We start from the raw sequence: 16,277 nt of genomic DNA, 5'->3' as shown, positions 1-16,277 counted from the left end.
TGCTTGCCTAAACCACTAGAGCTGTAGCTAGAGGTACAGGTAATATCCGTAGCACGCGACGCGTGTAGTTAGCACTGCTCATACTATTTTTTCATCACACGTTGCTCGTAAACACTGTCGTAACATGCAGGCTACCTTGGTTGCAACCCCCCAAATAAACCGCCGTGTAATGCGTAATGAAACCCGTGGTCGGTAAATGAGTCATTGCCCGTACCTACTAATTTTCTTGTCATGAAGCCCAAGGTCGGTAAATGAGTTTGTTACTGCATGGCGTGCTGGTCGGGGCGGGGGGGGAGCTGGCGCTGCCTAGAGCACAGTCAGCGGTATCGGTAATTTTTGAAAAAATATTAGTTTTTATTTTACAAATATACAGTTTTACTCGCAAATGTGATGAAAAACATTGTATGTCGCACGGGCGGTACTAGAATTACGAACATCGACTCATTAAGGCCCTCAGGCTTCGACGTGGGGCTTCTAATAGACTCTCGTTCGTAATACCTTATTTACCACCCTTAAGACACAATGTACTATTCAATAGGCGTCCACCCGCTCCGTCCACACCGCGTCAGCAAGCGTAGACCCTTCAGGGTCATAGAGGTGCAAGAAATTTTCAAAATCTCACGGAGCTAGTTTATTTTTAATTCTTGGATGGAAAGAAGCCGCGGGTTTAAACCCAGTTTATTTACATTCAGGGGCTGTTTCACCATCCATTGATTAGTGTTAACTCGCGGTTAGATGTGATGCCGTCTCTATTTGTTTTATTCGAATAGACGGAGACGGCATCACATTTAACCGTCGGTTAACGCTAATCAATGGATGGTGAAACAGCCCCTTAGTCTACAATCTCTGTAATCAATCAGTACATAATCTGATTTAGGCACGCCGAAGGTGCGACGACCGCTCGATCACGTTTGCGACCATGCGGCGACACGATTGTAAACATTTCGTGTCCGTGACGCAACCATGAGACTATGTGCTAATTTTCTGCCAATATAGAAGTTTTTTGACCCTGTCCTTGACCATCGTAGGCTAGACGATGAAATCAATTGATAACACCACAATTCATAATTAGAATTCCAGATGAACTTGAATATGTCTTTAAAACACAAACACCGTTTTGTTTACGGATTTATAAGGATTTTAGGGTTCCGGAGCCAAAATGGCAAAAACGGAACCCTTATAGTTTCGCCATGTCTGTCTGTCTGTCTGTCCGTCCGTCCGTCCGCGGCTTTGCTCAGGGACTATCAATGCTAGAAAGCTGTAATTTTGCACGGATAAATATGTAAACTATGCCGACAAAATGGTACAAATAAAAACTAAAAAAAAATTTTATGGTACCTCCCATAGACGTAGTGTGGGTGATTTTTTTTTTCATTTAATCCTATAGTGTGGGGTATCGTTGGATAGGTATTTTAAAATCATTACGGGTTTGCTAAGACGATTTTTCGATTCATTGTTTTTTTGTGAAATATTCAACTTTATTCTAAAATCTAAACCGGTAGGTGGAAAAATTTGAAATAATTCAGGATGGTAGTAAATATATCAAACTTTCAAGGAAAACTATAACGGCTAAGTTTGCTTGAGAATTATTAGTAGTTTAAGAGTAAATAGCAGCCTAAGGTATAAAATATACCTAAACTTGGAAGATTCCGTATAAAATACGAAATCCTTAGAAAAATATTACTCAATTTTTTCGTAATGGCTACGGAACTCTATTTTGGGAGTGTGCGACACGCACTTGGCTGTTTTTATTAAATATCTAAGATTGGAGTTACACGACAAAAACAAACAGTGGTTAGTGGGACTGGCCTTCGATAAATTAAAAGCACTAATTCGTCACATTATCGGATTTAATCGATTAGGTGTTGTTTTTATTTTTACGCTGTTAATAGACGGTGTATCGAGATAAAGATCTTCGATAACCAACAAGGTTTTTGTGTTTTATAGGGATTCACGCATAGATAGATCTATAACTTGATGAAAGTTTCTTAAGCGACGAAGCACAAAATGATTATTGTTTTGCTTATTATGACAATCTTAAGAATACCGCCTTGTCCACTGGCCTTGCCTAAACGTGTCGATTCAATACCAGGTGTTTATGTATAGTCTGAATAACTGCCAAACGGAATCTTACCTCTAACATAGCTTAAACAGATACATCGCTATTGAAAGTGAATGGCGTGCGAGCCCATGTACAATCAGCCAAATATATGGTCTACCACCCTAAAGTTGATAATCGTTTGCATGTCACAAAACAATAATGCCAATAGACGTGTCTGTCAACTTGAAAGTTCGACTTTAGCGACATATTCATTTGATAGGAACTTGTTTAAAAATTGATAGACCACTTATTTGGCTGATGGTACATTAGGCTTGCTGCGTGAAAAGAAACATGGCTCTGGAACTACCGAATCACCGACCAGTATCACTAAACCTATGTCATCTATAAAAAGATGGTTTAAGCAACGTCCATGATGGTACAGCATTTATGTACATTGGTTTGCAAGGCCGATTCAGTCGTGCCCAACGACGTAGAAGAAAGAGCAATAATACACCAATGTAAACAAGGCTTAAGATTAAGATCCTTTCCAGAACTTACTTGTAGACAAAGGTTCCTTCGCATCCCTTTCCCAGGACATGGTCAGTTCGGAAGCTAATACGCCCGATCCTCACTTCGCCCTCGCCTATCTCTTCAAGCTGGCCGGTCACCTCGCCGTGTGACGACGTGGAATAGTTGGAACCGCGAGAACCCCCTTGGGATAGTTGTTGGAATTCACGAGCCTGAAAAAGTTTACACTTATAAGTTATATCAGCGTTTATTCCGAATGATTTTCGTGAACAAATTTTTGTTGAGATGGTATAAGATTTTGCTGCAGTTTCCAGGTTATCTAGAAGTAAAGGACATCTAAAATACCTATAATCAAAAATGTCATCAAATTTTAGCCTAATCATAAAAAAGTGACCACGAAAATGAGGCGGTTGAAATGCTCGAATAAAATGATCCTCCTATCATTATCATATCATATCATAATCTCACTATTGGATGGATTCATGGAGTATTTGCGAATACACTCGATTTGCGACAACAACATGTCATGTAATGAAAGCCGGATTTTGCCACGAGTTTCCTCTTGCTAAACTGATAACAAGTTCAACAGAAAAATGCAAGATTGACTAAAAAGTTTCTTCAAGGTAGTCTCAAATTTTTTTAAGATTTGATCATCTAGTCAACTTTGGGTCCGTGGAGCCCGAAAACACAAAGTTTTCGGTCATATAAAAAAATAACCATGACCAAAGGGCTGCCGCATTTCTCGCCCAACGTATTGGCAGCATTACAATCCAACACGGAAATATAGCCAGCCTTATGGGCGCTTTTCCGCAGCGCCAAGACTTAGGCGAATTGTAATATAATTTTTGTTTTCAAAAAGTTAAAAAAATCCTATTACTTTTAGTAAAAAAAAACCTCTCTAAATACACCAGAATACGATACATAAAACGTGCTTACCAACGTGGTTAATTCAATGACGTTTATTATTACGCAAAACTGATAGGAAAATGATATGCGTTTGGTATGACTTGAAGCAAACTGAACTTTAACTCAAATGGGATACAGTAACTTTGTGCGTGTAGGTAGCCCAAACGTAGCTATAAGTATAAGTAATTATTAATATTTTTACTACAGTAACTAACTCATGTGATCGTTTTTTCATTGGTTTAGAGTTCCGCAAGTTAGTTTAGTTTGCAACACAAAATTATTGGAACTAATTCAGCGACTGAAAACAATGGCTAAGTGCTAATGGCTAAATTAGGGCCGAAACCTTACTCCTTTTTTATATAATAGCGAAAGAGGTAGGAATGGTAAATTTCAAATGTAATTTTACACATGAATTCAAACTCAGAGGTGTGAGCCCGGGTTCGAACTGACGACCCTCTGTTTGAGAGGTCATAACTCAAACCAGTAGGCTACCAACCAGGACTTCCTGTCATCACTTCTCCAAAATTGCAATGTATCTAGTACTTTAGTTGTCCTCCAAAGCCCATCTACCCGCAATCTCTTTTCCATGCCATAAGCTTGTAGAACAGTTTTAATAAGTATTAGAAATATTTAATTAAATGTCAAATTTCACTTTAATTTAAAGTAAAACAAAATCCCACGCGAGCCCAGTACGGATTGGGTTGCCATTGGATTGCTTCGCCATTATGTGCAGGTTTCCTCACGTTTTTTTCATCGTAAAGCACATGGTGGTGGTGGGCCCGCGTGGCAACAATGGCCCAAGCTCTCATTGTGAGAGGAGGCTTGTTCCCAGCAGTGGAGCGTAGAAGCTGGGATTATGAAAACAATATCCTTCTTTGCTTATTCAGATTACCCGCTCACTGTAAAGTTAACCACGTGTTTCTATAACAATAAAGTAAATGTCAAATTTTCGTAAATAACATATTAAATCATTACTATTTTCAATGAGCGTAAACAACCAAAGATGTCGTATGTATTTTATAAATGTTTTATGAAATATTCTTTGCAGCTGCTCAAATAAGTGATGCTCGAGCAAGTAGCTGAGGAGGAACAATTTTTCACTTCATGCTCGTAAACTACGCATTCAAGCTAGATCTAGTGGACATACTCGTAATACGACTTCTTATGCTCTAGTGACGTCAGTGATGAAAAGTATAGAAAAGGTAGTACACTAACTGTGAGGAGCTGCATGAGAAGATATACCTAACTCCCAAATTATTAACTCTCCGGGTTGCCTTACGACAATGTTCACTTCACGCTGCTGGTACGTAAACACTTTGTTGTTCAAAAATAGAGAAACACAATTTATAAACGTTGATATACATGTATGTTGAGATGTATGTTTACGGTGCGTCAGCATAATTCGAATAACGGTGTAGTCGATTCTTTAATGTACAATTGCTTGGTAAATCGTATTGAAAAGATTAAGATTAGTTAGTACCCGAGAGTAAACAAAGTTTTAGACACTCCTGCTATCAGATGGTTATCAAAAACATAATCACTAAGTATTTACCTGATACCGAAGATACCAGAACATGGTGATGACTAATCCGACTAGAATGATCAGGGCCACTTTCAGAGCTTTATTCTCTTGTTGATGAAGCCACACGTAGCCTTGCTTGTACCACAAGTCGGGCCTAAAGTTGAAACCCTCGAATAACTCTTCAGTTTGCACAGCGACTGATACTGGCACGGATATGGACTTCTCGTTTGTCTCGTTTTCTGCGTCATTCTCAGTATCCGAATGGACCTGGCCGTTTATAAGTTTAATGGCATCGTTTTGGTTATGAACGTTTATAAAGTTTGTGTTTGGCAAAGGCGGTGACCATGTGGTCGTCAACTCTGGCACTTTGTAGTGACCAAGCAATAAATATGGTGCTGCCACGTGCACATTTAAATCATTTAGCTTGTAATGCACGTTTTTAAATGGTTCATACGTGTTGTCCGTGTTTTTCTTTTCTGTGTTAGCCTTGTTTTCTGTAGCTGTTGGTCCTTCTAGTAGTAAAGGCTGAGTATGGCCGGTGGTTATAGTCACTGTATTTTTATCCACTAGTGAGGATAAAGCGTAGAGACCGTGGTTGTGTTCACCGACGTACAGTGTGGGGCTGTAAATTAAAACAGTGTTAAAAAATTGCGCATATAGCAACAACGTTAAATTTGAAATGTAAAAGTCCTAATAATGTTATTATAAATAATTTTAAAAAGTGGAAAGTTTTTGCGTGTCTGTGTCGGTGCGTATGTGGATACTTGCGTATGTGCGTGTATGCCAGCAGTTTTGTGTGCGTTTTTGTATGTGCGTGTGTTTGTTATTCTTTAACAACTGGAGGAATTTGATCAATTTTTTAAGTAGACTTAACGGTTACTGATTATTCCGACATGTTTCCACAAGATCGGGATGAAATCTGAACCGCTAAGTAAAGAGCCATGAAAATTGGCACATGTTTTTCCATGCAACGTAGACTAGCTAGAATTTAACTTTTGGAAATTCTAATGGAAATCAACAAAATCTCGGAAATTCAATTCAGATGCCAGAGGCATTATTGTCCAACGGACTTAGCATCAAAATGGTTTCCACCGATTCTTTCCGTCAGACGGTATAGAATGAGGGTAGAAAGAGATGGTGCATTTGATTGCGGGCGCCCGCGAATTAGACAATACGGCCTCTAATCTAATGGTGAATGAAGCCTCAGGTAAGAGCTAGTACTTACTACAACTCTATATTTGAATTCTTTATGCCTTGTCCGTTGCTCAGGGTTGTCGCATCCTCCATTATATGATCAAGTGTATCGTCCCCGATAGAGTTGAATGGTACTGAAATGAGTCCATCTCTATCCAGTAAATACGCGGCGACCACCGGTGTCTCAAAATGGTGCGACCACACTAGATCCCCTGTCTTGCGATCGAACGACATTACACGACCGTTTGACGTTGACGTGAAGTGTATTATACCTTAAAAGCAAGAACAACTTCTTTATAAGATTATTAGCATATTATTATCCAGCCTGGGACATATCGTCGGGGCATTTACAGGTCATTTCAATACTAAACACATACTAGTAAAGATGGGACTACAGGACAATGAAGTCTGTAGAATATGTGGCGAGGAAGACGAAACAATGGAACACATTATGTGTGAATGTGACGCCCTCGCCAGATTAAGAATGAGACTCTCCAGGAGACTTTAAGGCACTATCGCTACGTCAAATCATCCAATTTATGGACGAGGTGATAAAAGCAATAGAGTAAGTGCGAAGGAAGGGTAATTACACAAAAGATCCCTACGGGTCGAAGTGTATCCGCAAGGACCCCTAAATATAAGATAAGATAAAGATAAGATAAGATCCAGCCTGGGTTGGTGTCCCGCTGCTGGGCAAAAGCCTCCTCCATGTCCATGAATCATGGACCATGATCCAAAACAGTCTGAGGCCAGCCAAGAAATACATCCAGGTCGTCCCGCCATCTCTGTCTGGGCCTACCCCGCCGTCACCATCCGTCCTGTGTGGCACACACTTCGTGGCATTTTTAGGCCACCGCAGTGGATGCATTCGGCTGACGTGGCCGGCTCAGTCCCACTTTATCTTTAACTTAGTAGTCTTTGCACCAACATTGACAATGCGTGTTTTAAAACGCAGCACCGTATTTCAGATTCGGTCAATCCTATATAACTTCCTTCCTTAAGAAACTATGTAAGTAAGTAAGTATGTAGCATTAAATTCTGTTTAAACTCTGAAACAAGGTAAAGCTAATGGCGGGATTACCATGGCGAAACACTGATAACGATAGTTGAAGCACGCAAAGTGCGGGCTTGTTAGGTTCAATGAACGAAAATTAATCTGTTAGTAAATATTTGTTACTTTTTCAGGCTTTCATTTTTTTTTTGTGGAACAACGTAATGGAATATCCTCAAAGCACGTACTTTTTTTGTTTAAATGTATTGTAACTAGTTTGTTAAGGTATTAGCTTTGACGAAAGCATTTTTCTCAGAAATCTATTGTTGTCTGTTGCAATAACTGGGGCGTGAAGTTCGATCGAATGAATCGATTGAATTTCTAAATACGGGAACATTGACTTCGATTTATTTAATTTAACAAAACGTAAAACAAAGAGGAAAAACGCAGCAGGAAATATTTGATACTTCATGTAATCATGTACCACATAGCCGAAGTTAGCCGACGAATCACATAGAACTTTTCAAGATATGATATCACCAACTGTAGAATCATTGCAAATCAATTTACACATACTAAAATCATTTCCCAAATTAACTTAAGGAGGATACTCTATAGACAGAGGAACTAATAATCGGCATAAACACACACTTCTGTAATGAGCATCTGTAGATGCGTTTCATTGTCTCTGAGTATAATAGGTAACTACCGTATCAAATTAATTACACGGTGTTATTCGCATTCTAACAGCAACACACATCGAATTAGCTGTTGCATGAAACCCCATCCATGATCGTTCGCGCCCCATGGGCAGCTTTCATTGGATGAAATATAGCCCAGGAGTTCCCAAATTGTGCGCCGCGATGCCCCGGTCACGAAATGGTACAGTCAACTAGAGGTGAGACGTATTTACTGGAATAGGTTTTGGCTTGGACGCGTAAGTACGCGTTCCCGCCCGCGATTCTTTTAGCGTACGAGTATTTAGGGGTACGGCGGCTGACAACGTACTGCCAACTTTAAAACAAGCATTTATGTACACTTTTTTATTGAAAAAATTATAAAAAATGCCTGTATAAAGTATGTAGGGAAGTTTTTAGTCGGAAGGTATTTAATAAAGTTAAAATTAAAAAAAAATGAAGTGTGAAGACTGAACTATTACGCGGAATTCGGTAGTTCGATATTCGTAAAACTATTAAAACTAGTACGGTTTATTTATACGCAATCACGGGAGCGCATTTACGGGAATCATTTTGTTTACGCAATGAGTTAAGTACTCGTAGATACTCGTGGACCTAGTCTTTGGATCTAGTCTTTTTGTGGACGCGTACTCGCAAGACTCAGTCCGCGTTTTGCCTAGTACGTCTCACCTCTACAGTCAACCAATTTGTTTCCTAGGCCACCGTAGAACCTTGTCATTATGACATTTTACGTCATCCGATAGGCGTTGCTATAAACAAATCAAATTTACCTACTATTGGTTGACTGTACACTGTGGATGCCCACGTATACGTATCTAAAACTACAGATGTATTTTTTTACGAGGAGGGCGCCAAAATACAGCTTATAAAGGGAATTGTAATCTAAAAATATTGAGAATACCTGAATAGGCTGTTACTTGATGATCATATAGCTTTCTTTGAATTAAAGAGTTTTAAGATTGGTTAAGCAGTTTTCGATTCTATCTATTAGAAACAAATACGAAATAAAACAGGTAGTTTTCTATATAATCAGTTTAGATAACTCACCGTAATCATTCATCATTTCTTTTCCCATTGCAAGGGAGGAATAATCAAAGAAAGTAACATTCCACTTCTGGTCTTCGTTCTTAGAATCGTACATCAGTATATTGTATTCAGTGCGTGCGACGTAAATGCCTCGCTTTTTGTCTGGGAAACACGTATCCTCTTCGTTACTTTGAAATATTTTCGCTTTGTCGAAACCTAAAATATATTAATAAAGTTAGTGAAATGACCAAAAGTTTTGCAATCGCTGGAAATCCCAAAGTCCGCAAAATAATCTCCAGAGTTCATCTTTTGTTTATAAATAGGTACCCAAACTAAGTATGACTTTAAAGTGTTGCAAAACTTAGCAATACAAAATTATAGGTACAGTCACCAACACCAATATCTGACACAACAAAGCGTGCATAAATATCTACTTAATACGACTCTATGTATTTCTAGAGCCGGTCGGACGTGTCAGATATTTTTGCAAGCTCGTCTGTGGCAGATATTAATGCAGGTGGTTTTACAGGTAGGTACATGAAATTCAGACATACGTTTACAAAATTAAAGACCATATCTAGATACGAGACTTGATAAGACGTATTAATTAAAACTGAACTAAGTCCGATTTGATTAATGCGACACTTACGAGTGCCTTGTGAGCGACACTATAATACCTACCAACCACTTAAAGCGTGTGCTTAAGTGGTACTATATGCTTTGACGGGTTAAAACCACAGTATCTACCGAGGTGAGGTAGAACCAAGTCACACGCAACTGCCTACACGGTTTAAAACAAACCTCGATGTTCTGCCAGAGATTTGAAACGCGCGATTGTCTAGTAGACAATGTCTAAAGTACGGTTGCGGAGCACGAAGAATTTCGTACAATGACCTTTCACTATGTGTCTCTGTTGCTCGCGCGTAAATATTTGCCGTCACGCTCGCACACATGAATGCGACGTCAAATATTCACGTGCGAGTGACAGAGACAAGTAGTGAAGGTCATTGCGCGAAATTCTTCGTGCTCCGCGACCGTACTTTACCAAGATTGTTAAAAGAATTTTGGTTTAAAATCACTACTACACTGTGTAACACAGGCTATACACTTCAATACTCACCAATTTACAAGCTCTCAAATTACCTGAAACATGCTCCCGCGACCCAGTCAGAGGGTCTAGTATGAACCACGTGTCACTCTTCTTCCCCGTATACAGTATACCCTCCGTAGACCTGCACGGGGCATTAGCAACGAGCTCTGGTATAGTCAGTGGCAGTTTCTTCAGCATTTGCTGGTCTCCTCTGGGCCCGTACATGTACAAGAAGCCATGCCGCGGGTCCGGGAGAAACTGGGGCATGAGGCTGTCGTGTTGATTTGGCACTTTTACAACCGGTTCTAAAACAATAAGGTTTGATTTCTTAAATTTAACCCTTTTCCAGGCCCCGCGAATTTAGATGTGCTACCACAAAATTAATCATAGTTTTATGTTGTTTACCTATGAGGGATTAATTTAAAAACGAATAATATTTTTAACGAATTAAAGTGATTTTGTACCATATTGTATACTTAGTAAGGTCGAATATTTGTGTACAATGATGTGGATGCTATATGCACTATGCCTGGAAAAGGGTTAAATCAATTGCTGACAAAAGAATTATACCTACACTTTTTAAATATAGTATTTCTAGTAGGTATATTCAACTTAATATTAATAGATTCTTTCCTTGACCTTGTAGTATATTAATTATCAATAAAATGAGTGCTGTGCATGGTAACAAAATACTAAATTAGGTGTAGTAATAACATTTTAATTCCACAAATACGTGTAAAGATAACGCAAAACATACGCCGAATTACGTAACGAAACACAAAACATTGATGTAGGTAAATAGGTAAGTCCTGTTTTTCAAGCGATTAAATATACATTTTCAAAACAAATAAAATGTAACAAAAAAGTTATCTACAATCTAGAGAGCGTGTGCTCGTGTACGGTTACGCATAATTATACCTATTCGATAGATTGTCCGTACAGACATAAACCACATGTTCATGAACTTATCATCCAAACCAAGTTCATAAAACGTTTGTTGAAATATATTTTGTGCCTGTTTCTATAATAAAAATGTATGAAGACTATTGTTAAATTATATTTTTAATAACAGTTTTTTTTTGCATTTTGTTTCATTTTATGACATCCATTATAATGGATTTTAAATAATGTGGTTTGTTATGTTCATGTGGGCCCTGACATGATAGGTTTACGACAAGTACTAGGCACTATAAAAATATTATAGACCGGATTTCGCAATTGCACCACCTGCAGGCTAAACGCAACTGAAAGCCATCTTATGTTATATTCATCATGTACCTACCTATATTTTGGCTAATAATTAATTGCATACTCGTATCAAGACAGCCATCATTGGTTAGAATGAGTGCCTTTCTTTACTTTAAGGCTCAGTGCGTCCCTTTACAACGTGTTGATTAGCAAAGCATATACTGAGCTGAGCAACAATTGTGGTTAGTGGGCACTCATTCTGGCCATTAAGACTCTTAAATGCACTTTGTACAGTCGAGTTCATAAACTTGTGAGCAAAATTTTGATCAAAAATATCTGAACACGACTCTATTGTTAACGGCGTAGAAGGTGTTCAGATATTTTTGATCAAATTTTTGCTCACAAGTTTATGAACTCGACAGTACTTCTTTTCTGCTGCTTATCATACATGTTAATGCCAGTTTTTTTTCCATAGGCTTCGTACGCACTGTCCGGCTGGCCGTCCGGTTAGCCGCAAGTCCAACCGCAACCTGCGGCCACCCGAACGGCCACCCGCTGTGCGGATAACCGGACACCGCGTACGAACCCTTAGGCTACGTACGCAGTATGCGGCTAACCGTGCGGTTTGAGCACGCAGTCTCTTTCTCAAGCAATACTTTGAAGAGGGATAGCACGCTAAAACCGCACGGTTAATCGCATAGTGTGTTCTTAGTCTTAAGAGCCATCAGTGCTCAGTAAACATAAAAACTATGTCCCTCTTCTTTTTACTTGAATTGAGATTTTTTCAAAAGAGAGAAACATCTAGCCACTTTTTGGTGGAGAAAGAGGTTTTATTTAATTAACCATCCTCACTCTATTCCATGTAGGTATAGCTCTATTACATAGTTAGCCTGTGCAGAAGTACTTTTTAGGGTTCCGTAGTCAACTAGGAACCCTTATAGTTTCACCATGTCTGTCCGTCTGTCTGTCTGTCCGCGGCTATGCTCAGAGACCCTTCGTACTACAAAGCTGTAAATTGGCATGAATATACATATCAGTCACGCCGACAGCGGTAAAATTAAAATAAATTAAAAAAAAATTTTTTTAGGGTACCTCCCATTGACGTAAAGTGGGGGTGATTTTTTTCTCGACTAAACCTATAGTATGGGGTATCGTTGCATAGGTCTTTTAAAATCAATGGGGGGTTCCCTTAACGGTTTTTCGATTCAGTGACCTGTTTGCGAAATATTCAACTTTAAAGTGCAAATTATAATTAAAGTCAAGCGTCCACCCCCCAGCCCTCTAAAATCTAAACTGTTGGGTGGAAATTTAAAAAAAATCAGGATGGTAGTAAGTATATCAAATTAACAAGGAAAATTATAACGGCTAAGATTGCTTGGGAATTAGTAGTAGTTTAAGAGTAAATAGCAGCCTAAGGTACAAAATATACGTAAACTTGGAAGATTCTGTACACAATAAGAAATCCTTAGAAAAACATTAGGTACTTGATTTTTTTTGTAATGGCTACGGAACCCTATCTTGGGCGGGTCCGACACGCTCTTCTGTGCAAGAAATGAATACCACTACAAAACCCGTCAGTTCAAAGGCCATTTTATTTTACAAATAAAGTTATGAGATAATGAATGGACTGGTATTTATGCTCCAGCCATATCAGCATTATCTACTTATATTTTTAATTTGACCCAAAACTCAGTTATCACTACAAAGTATATTGTAAGGCATCGTCCTAATAGAACGCGAATGCGCGTACGAACGCGCGATCAAACTCTGTTCAATTCGCGATCAAGATCTGTTTAAAAAAAAAATATGCCCCGTTGAGTTTCTTGCCGGATTCTTCTCAGCAGAGGTTTTTCCGAACCGGTGGTAGTTTTTTTTTTGACATTCATAAGTGCTTGTTATAGCCTAAATTGAATAAAGATATTTTGACTTTGATTTTGACTTTGACTTTGAAACATATTGAACTCGAATAGGTGTCCTAACTAACAATCGTGAGATCGTGCGATAGTCAGTTAGGACACCTTTTCGACTTCAATTTGTTTGATCGCGCGTTCGTACGAGTAAAATTCGCGCGAACCTACGATGATCGCACATTCGCGTTCTATTAGGACGATGCCTTAATCTTTATCTGCTTAAAACTGGGGGAATTTGAATGATAATGTATGATTTTTATGACGCCGTATTAATAAAGTATTTACGTGTAAAAAATTGATAAAGTGAATCAGATTAAAGAAGGGTGGGCTAATTGGCCTAATGACTAATAAGGACAAACGATATGGCACTGGATAGCTTATTCTAAGTTCTAAAACTTTTACTATGGCAGGTAGTTCATCAAAATCTTTGTGTGAAAAGTTATTGCTGTATAAAAATAGGTTTTTTCGATACTAAGTAAGTTCCTATATCATGTTCTTGTATCATGATTTTGTTTTATATGCGTTTTCACAGCGATTCGAGATTGCCTGCTATACAAAAAGTTGTACAATATAAAAAAAACCTTTCCAATTATATAAGGCTTGTCGTCATTGGTTCCTAGGCCAGAGTCCATACAAATCTGCCCATCCTCTTTTAATGTTGCAATTTTATATGAATTTATATCAGGTATGAAAAAAAAACAGTTTTTCTATGGGTGTAATAATAATTCCAGTAGTTCACAAGTTGGTTTAGATAAGTCAATATAGAATCAGGCCAACTTTTAATGACCAATTGCATGGCAAAAATGTTATCACAGGTGTGACTTTGGTGACATAATAAAGAGTAATGTATAGTATACATATGTGGTAGGCAATTAATTATTTTTTGTTTTTTTCTGGAACATACGTAATGTATAGACATCAACTAGCTCAATATATGAACTGGTAGACCATTGGTTACGTTGCATAATGCAGGGGTCGGCAATTACTTTTACGTTTTAAGTAGGGTCCGAGAATGCTGTTTAAGATTTTATCAAGGTCCAGAAAAAAAAATTGGTGATAAAGTATTACACATATGCAAATAAGTAACATATACGCTGTACAAAATAAGTAGCTAAGTATATAAAAGTAAGTAGTAAGCAAGATCAGTAGATCAGTACATAGATCAGCAGATTGTATTCACTACTGCTTTTTATCAAATGGTCTAGAATCGGGGAAGAAAGAGAAGAAACATTTGCATGTTAGATAATAGGGTTCCAAGCATTAATTGGGAATCAACAAAAATGATAAAAAATAAACTTGTATAATTTTTACTTTCATCATCAGCACAAATATTGGGGCAGTCACCTTATTTAAAAACTTGATATAATTATTTTGGTATTAAAGTGTACTACAAACATAAACAAGTAAACAACTTTTCCAAGCAAACATTTACACTTGAGTGATAATGTTAAGTAAATAGTTACTGATAAGAAAAAGTTTATTATTATATCACTAGTGGACCCCGGAGACGTTCTACTGCCCGAAAAAACACATTAAAATTATGATAACACACAAACAACAGTGCCATCTAGCGGGTCCAATTGTGTTTCCAAATCATCAACCAAAGTTGTTTTGCCATATCAATTTTATAGTCTGACAAAAAGTTTTATTGTATTTAAGTGAATATTTTTCTAGGCAAATATAAAATGACTAACTTATTGTAAGTGTGTGGGGATGTGGACTATAACTGACAGATACAAAACCCATGAACATTTTGTATGGGAAAATGTTTATTCTTTCATTTTATTTTTCTGATAATTTTCCAATGTTTTTGTCATGTACATTATAATTAAGTGGGTAGAACTCTCTTGCCTTTTATAATAAAAAAGTGATTGATGTAGGGTAGACACACACATTCCCATGTATGCATGCAAGCACATCTCCCTAGCTGAATAAAGTGTAATGGGGAATGGATGAAAATTTTAGAAACGCTTGAATTTTTTTTTATCAATAGGAATAACCTTACTAATTAACAAAAAAATATCAGATTTTTAAGTAGCATCAATTAATTTTAAGAAATGAAAGAGTTTTCTTTACCACCAAATTACGATAGTCCGGTTGGTTATGGGTTGTTCCATAGCCCAGAACAAAAAACTTTAAAAAATAATTTATGTGTCTGACTCGTTAGTTTTGACAGATGACACTCTTTACAGGTCCAGATACCAACATCTAAATACCGACCCTGTTGTTCATGTACAAGCCCATAGGATCTGTCATGAGTTACAATTCTAATGGTGTTTGGGGCTTCCTAGTAAGTATTATTAACCTGTATCAAGAGGTCTTACTCTTCTACTAGTAGTCATCAGTTATGTTATCTTCGGACTTAGACTAATGAAACGATTTTTTCAAAGTAATTTACAATACTTTTACCTAAATCTATAACATAACTAGATATTACTACTAGAATTACGTGCTAATGAAGCATAATACATATAAGTAATCTAATTTTTAATGATTCCTGCTCCCATAATGTATGGGCCTTTTTGTGCGTTTAAAGACTTACCATCCTTTAGTTTCCATATAATATTCCCTGAGAGGTGCTCCACAGCCACCATGCCGCCTCCCAGCGTGGCAAACAGGAGCGGCCGGTCGTCCAGCGCCCGAGACAGCTCAGTACTCTGCAAAACACAACACTCACATATACACAACTCATTCACCTTCAATACAATCCATTCAGGCGGTTTAAATAATTAATGCGATGCACTCGGTGCCACTCTCACGAACCTTCGACTCTTTGTCCACTACAGACCCGAGGCCGTACGACCCGAACACAAATAGTGTAATAAACAGCAAACTCTTCATGGTTCCTTCAATAGAATCACTTATAAAGATAAATGTGAAATTTAAATTCCATTATTTTACACTACACAACAATAAAATGATTAGACCGAGGAGAGTATTTGTCATATACATGTTTTGGCCACAATTCGATGGAAATTATGCAGTTTTTGACATTGACACTTGACAGCAAACGTCACGTCTCGTCGGACACCGGATCATCCTAGGGATGTACTGAGGGGTACTACGATACTAGAAAATCGAAGTTCGTATCGCACCATCCCTTTCTGTCGCGTATTTAATGACGCAAGCGTCAGCGGGATGGCAACATACGAAGTTCGAGTTTTTCACTTCGTAGTATAGGGC

General features: G+C 38.0%; 1 protein-coding gene across 1 annotated transcript in view; it reads right to left on the bottom strand.

Annotated features, from left to right (window-relative positions):
• LOC141428966 (serine/threonine-protein kinase/endoribonuclease IRE1-like) overlaps positions 1-16,132 on the bottom strand; it is a 25,580-nt gene extending 9,448 nt beyond the window's left edge. Inside the window, exons 1-7 of the mRNA XM_074089052.1 lie at positions 15,858-16,132; positions 15,637-15,751; positions 10,050-10,301; positions 8,928-9,122; positions 6,223-6,463; positions 5,028-5,619; positions 2,600-2,781 (exon numbers count right to left, since the gene is read on the bottom strand). Of these exons, the coding sequence (XP_073945153.1) occupies positions 2,600-2,781; positions 5,028-5,619; positions 6,223-6,463; positions 8,928-9,122; positions 10,050-10,301; positions 15,637-15,751; positions 15,858-15,935 (1,655 nt within the window). The 5' untranslated portion in view covers positions 15,936-16,132. The remainder of the gene's footprint in view (positions 1-2,599; positions 2,782-5,027; positions 5,620-6,222; positions 6,464-8,927; positions 9,123-10,049; positions 10,302-15,636; positions 15,752-15,857) is intronic.
• Positions 16,133-16,277: the final 145 nt, after the last annotated feature.

The sequence above is a fragment of the Choristoneura fumiferana genome, chromosome 6 (assembly GCF_025370935.1).
Source record: "Choristoneura fumiferana chromosome 6, NRCan_CFum_1, whole genome shotgun sequence".
Classification (NCBI taxonomy): Eukaryota; Metazoa; Arthropoda; class Insecta; order Lepidoptera; family Tortricidae; genus Choristoneura; species Choristoneura fumiferana.
The sequence above is the reverse complement of the archived record's forward strand: the minus strand, read 5'-3'. Positions and strand labels throughout refer to the sequence as shown.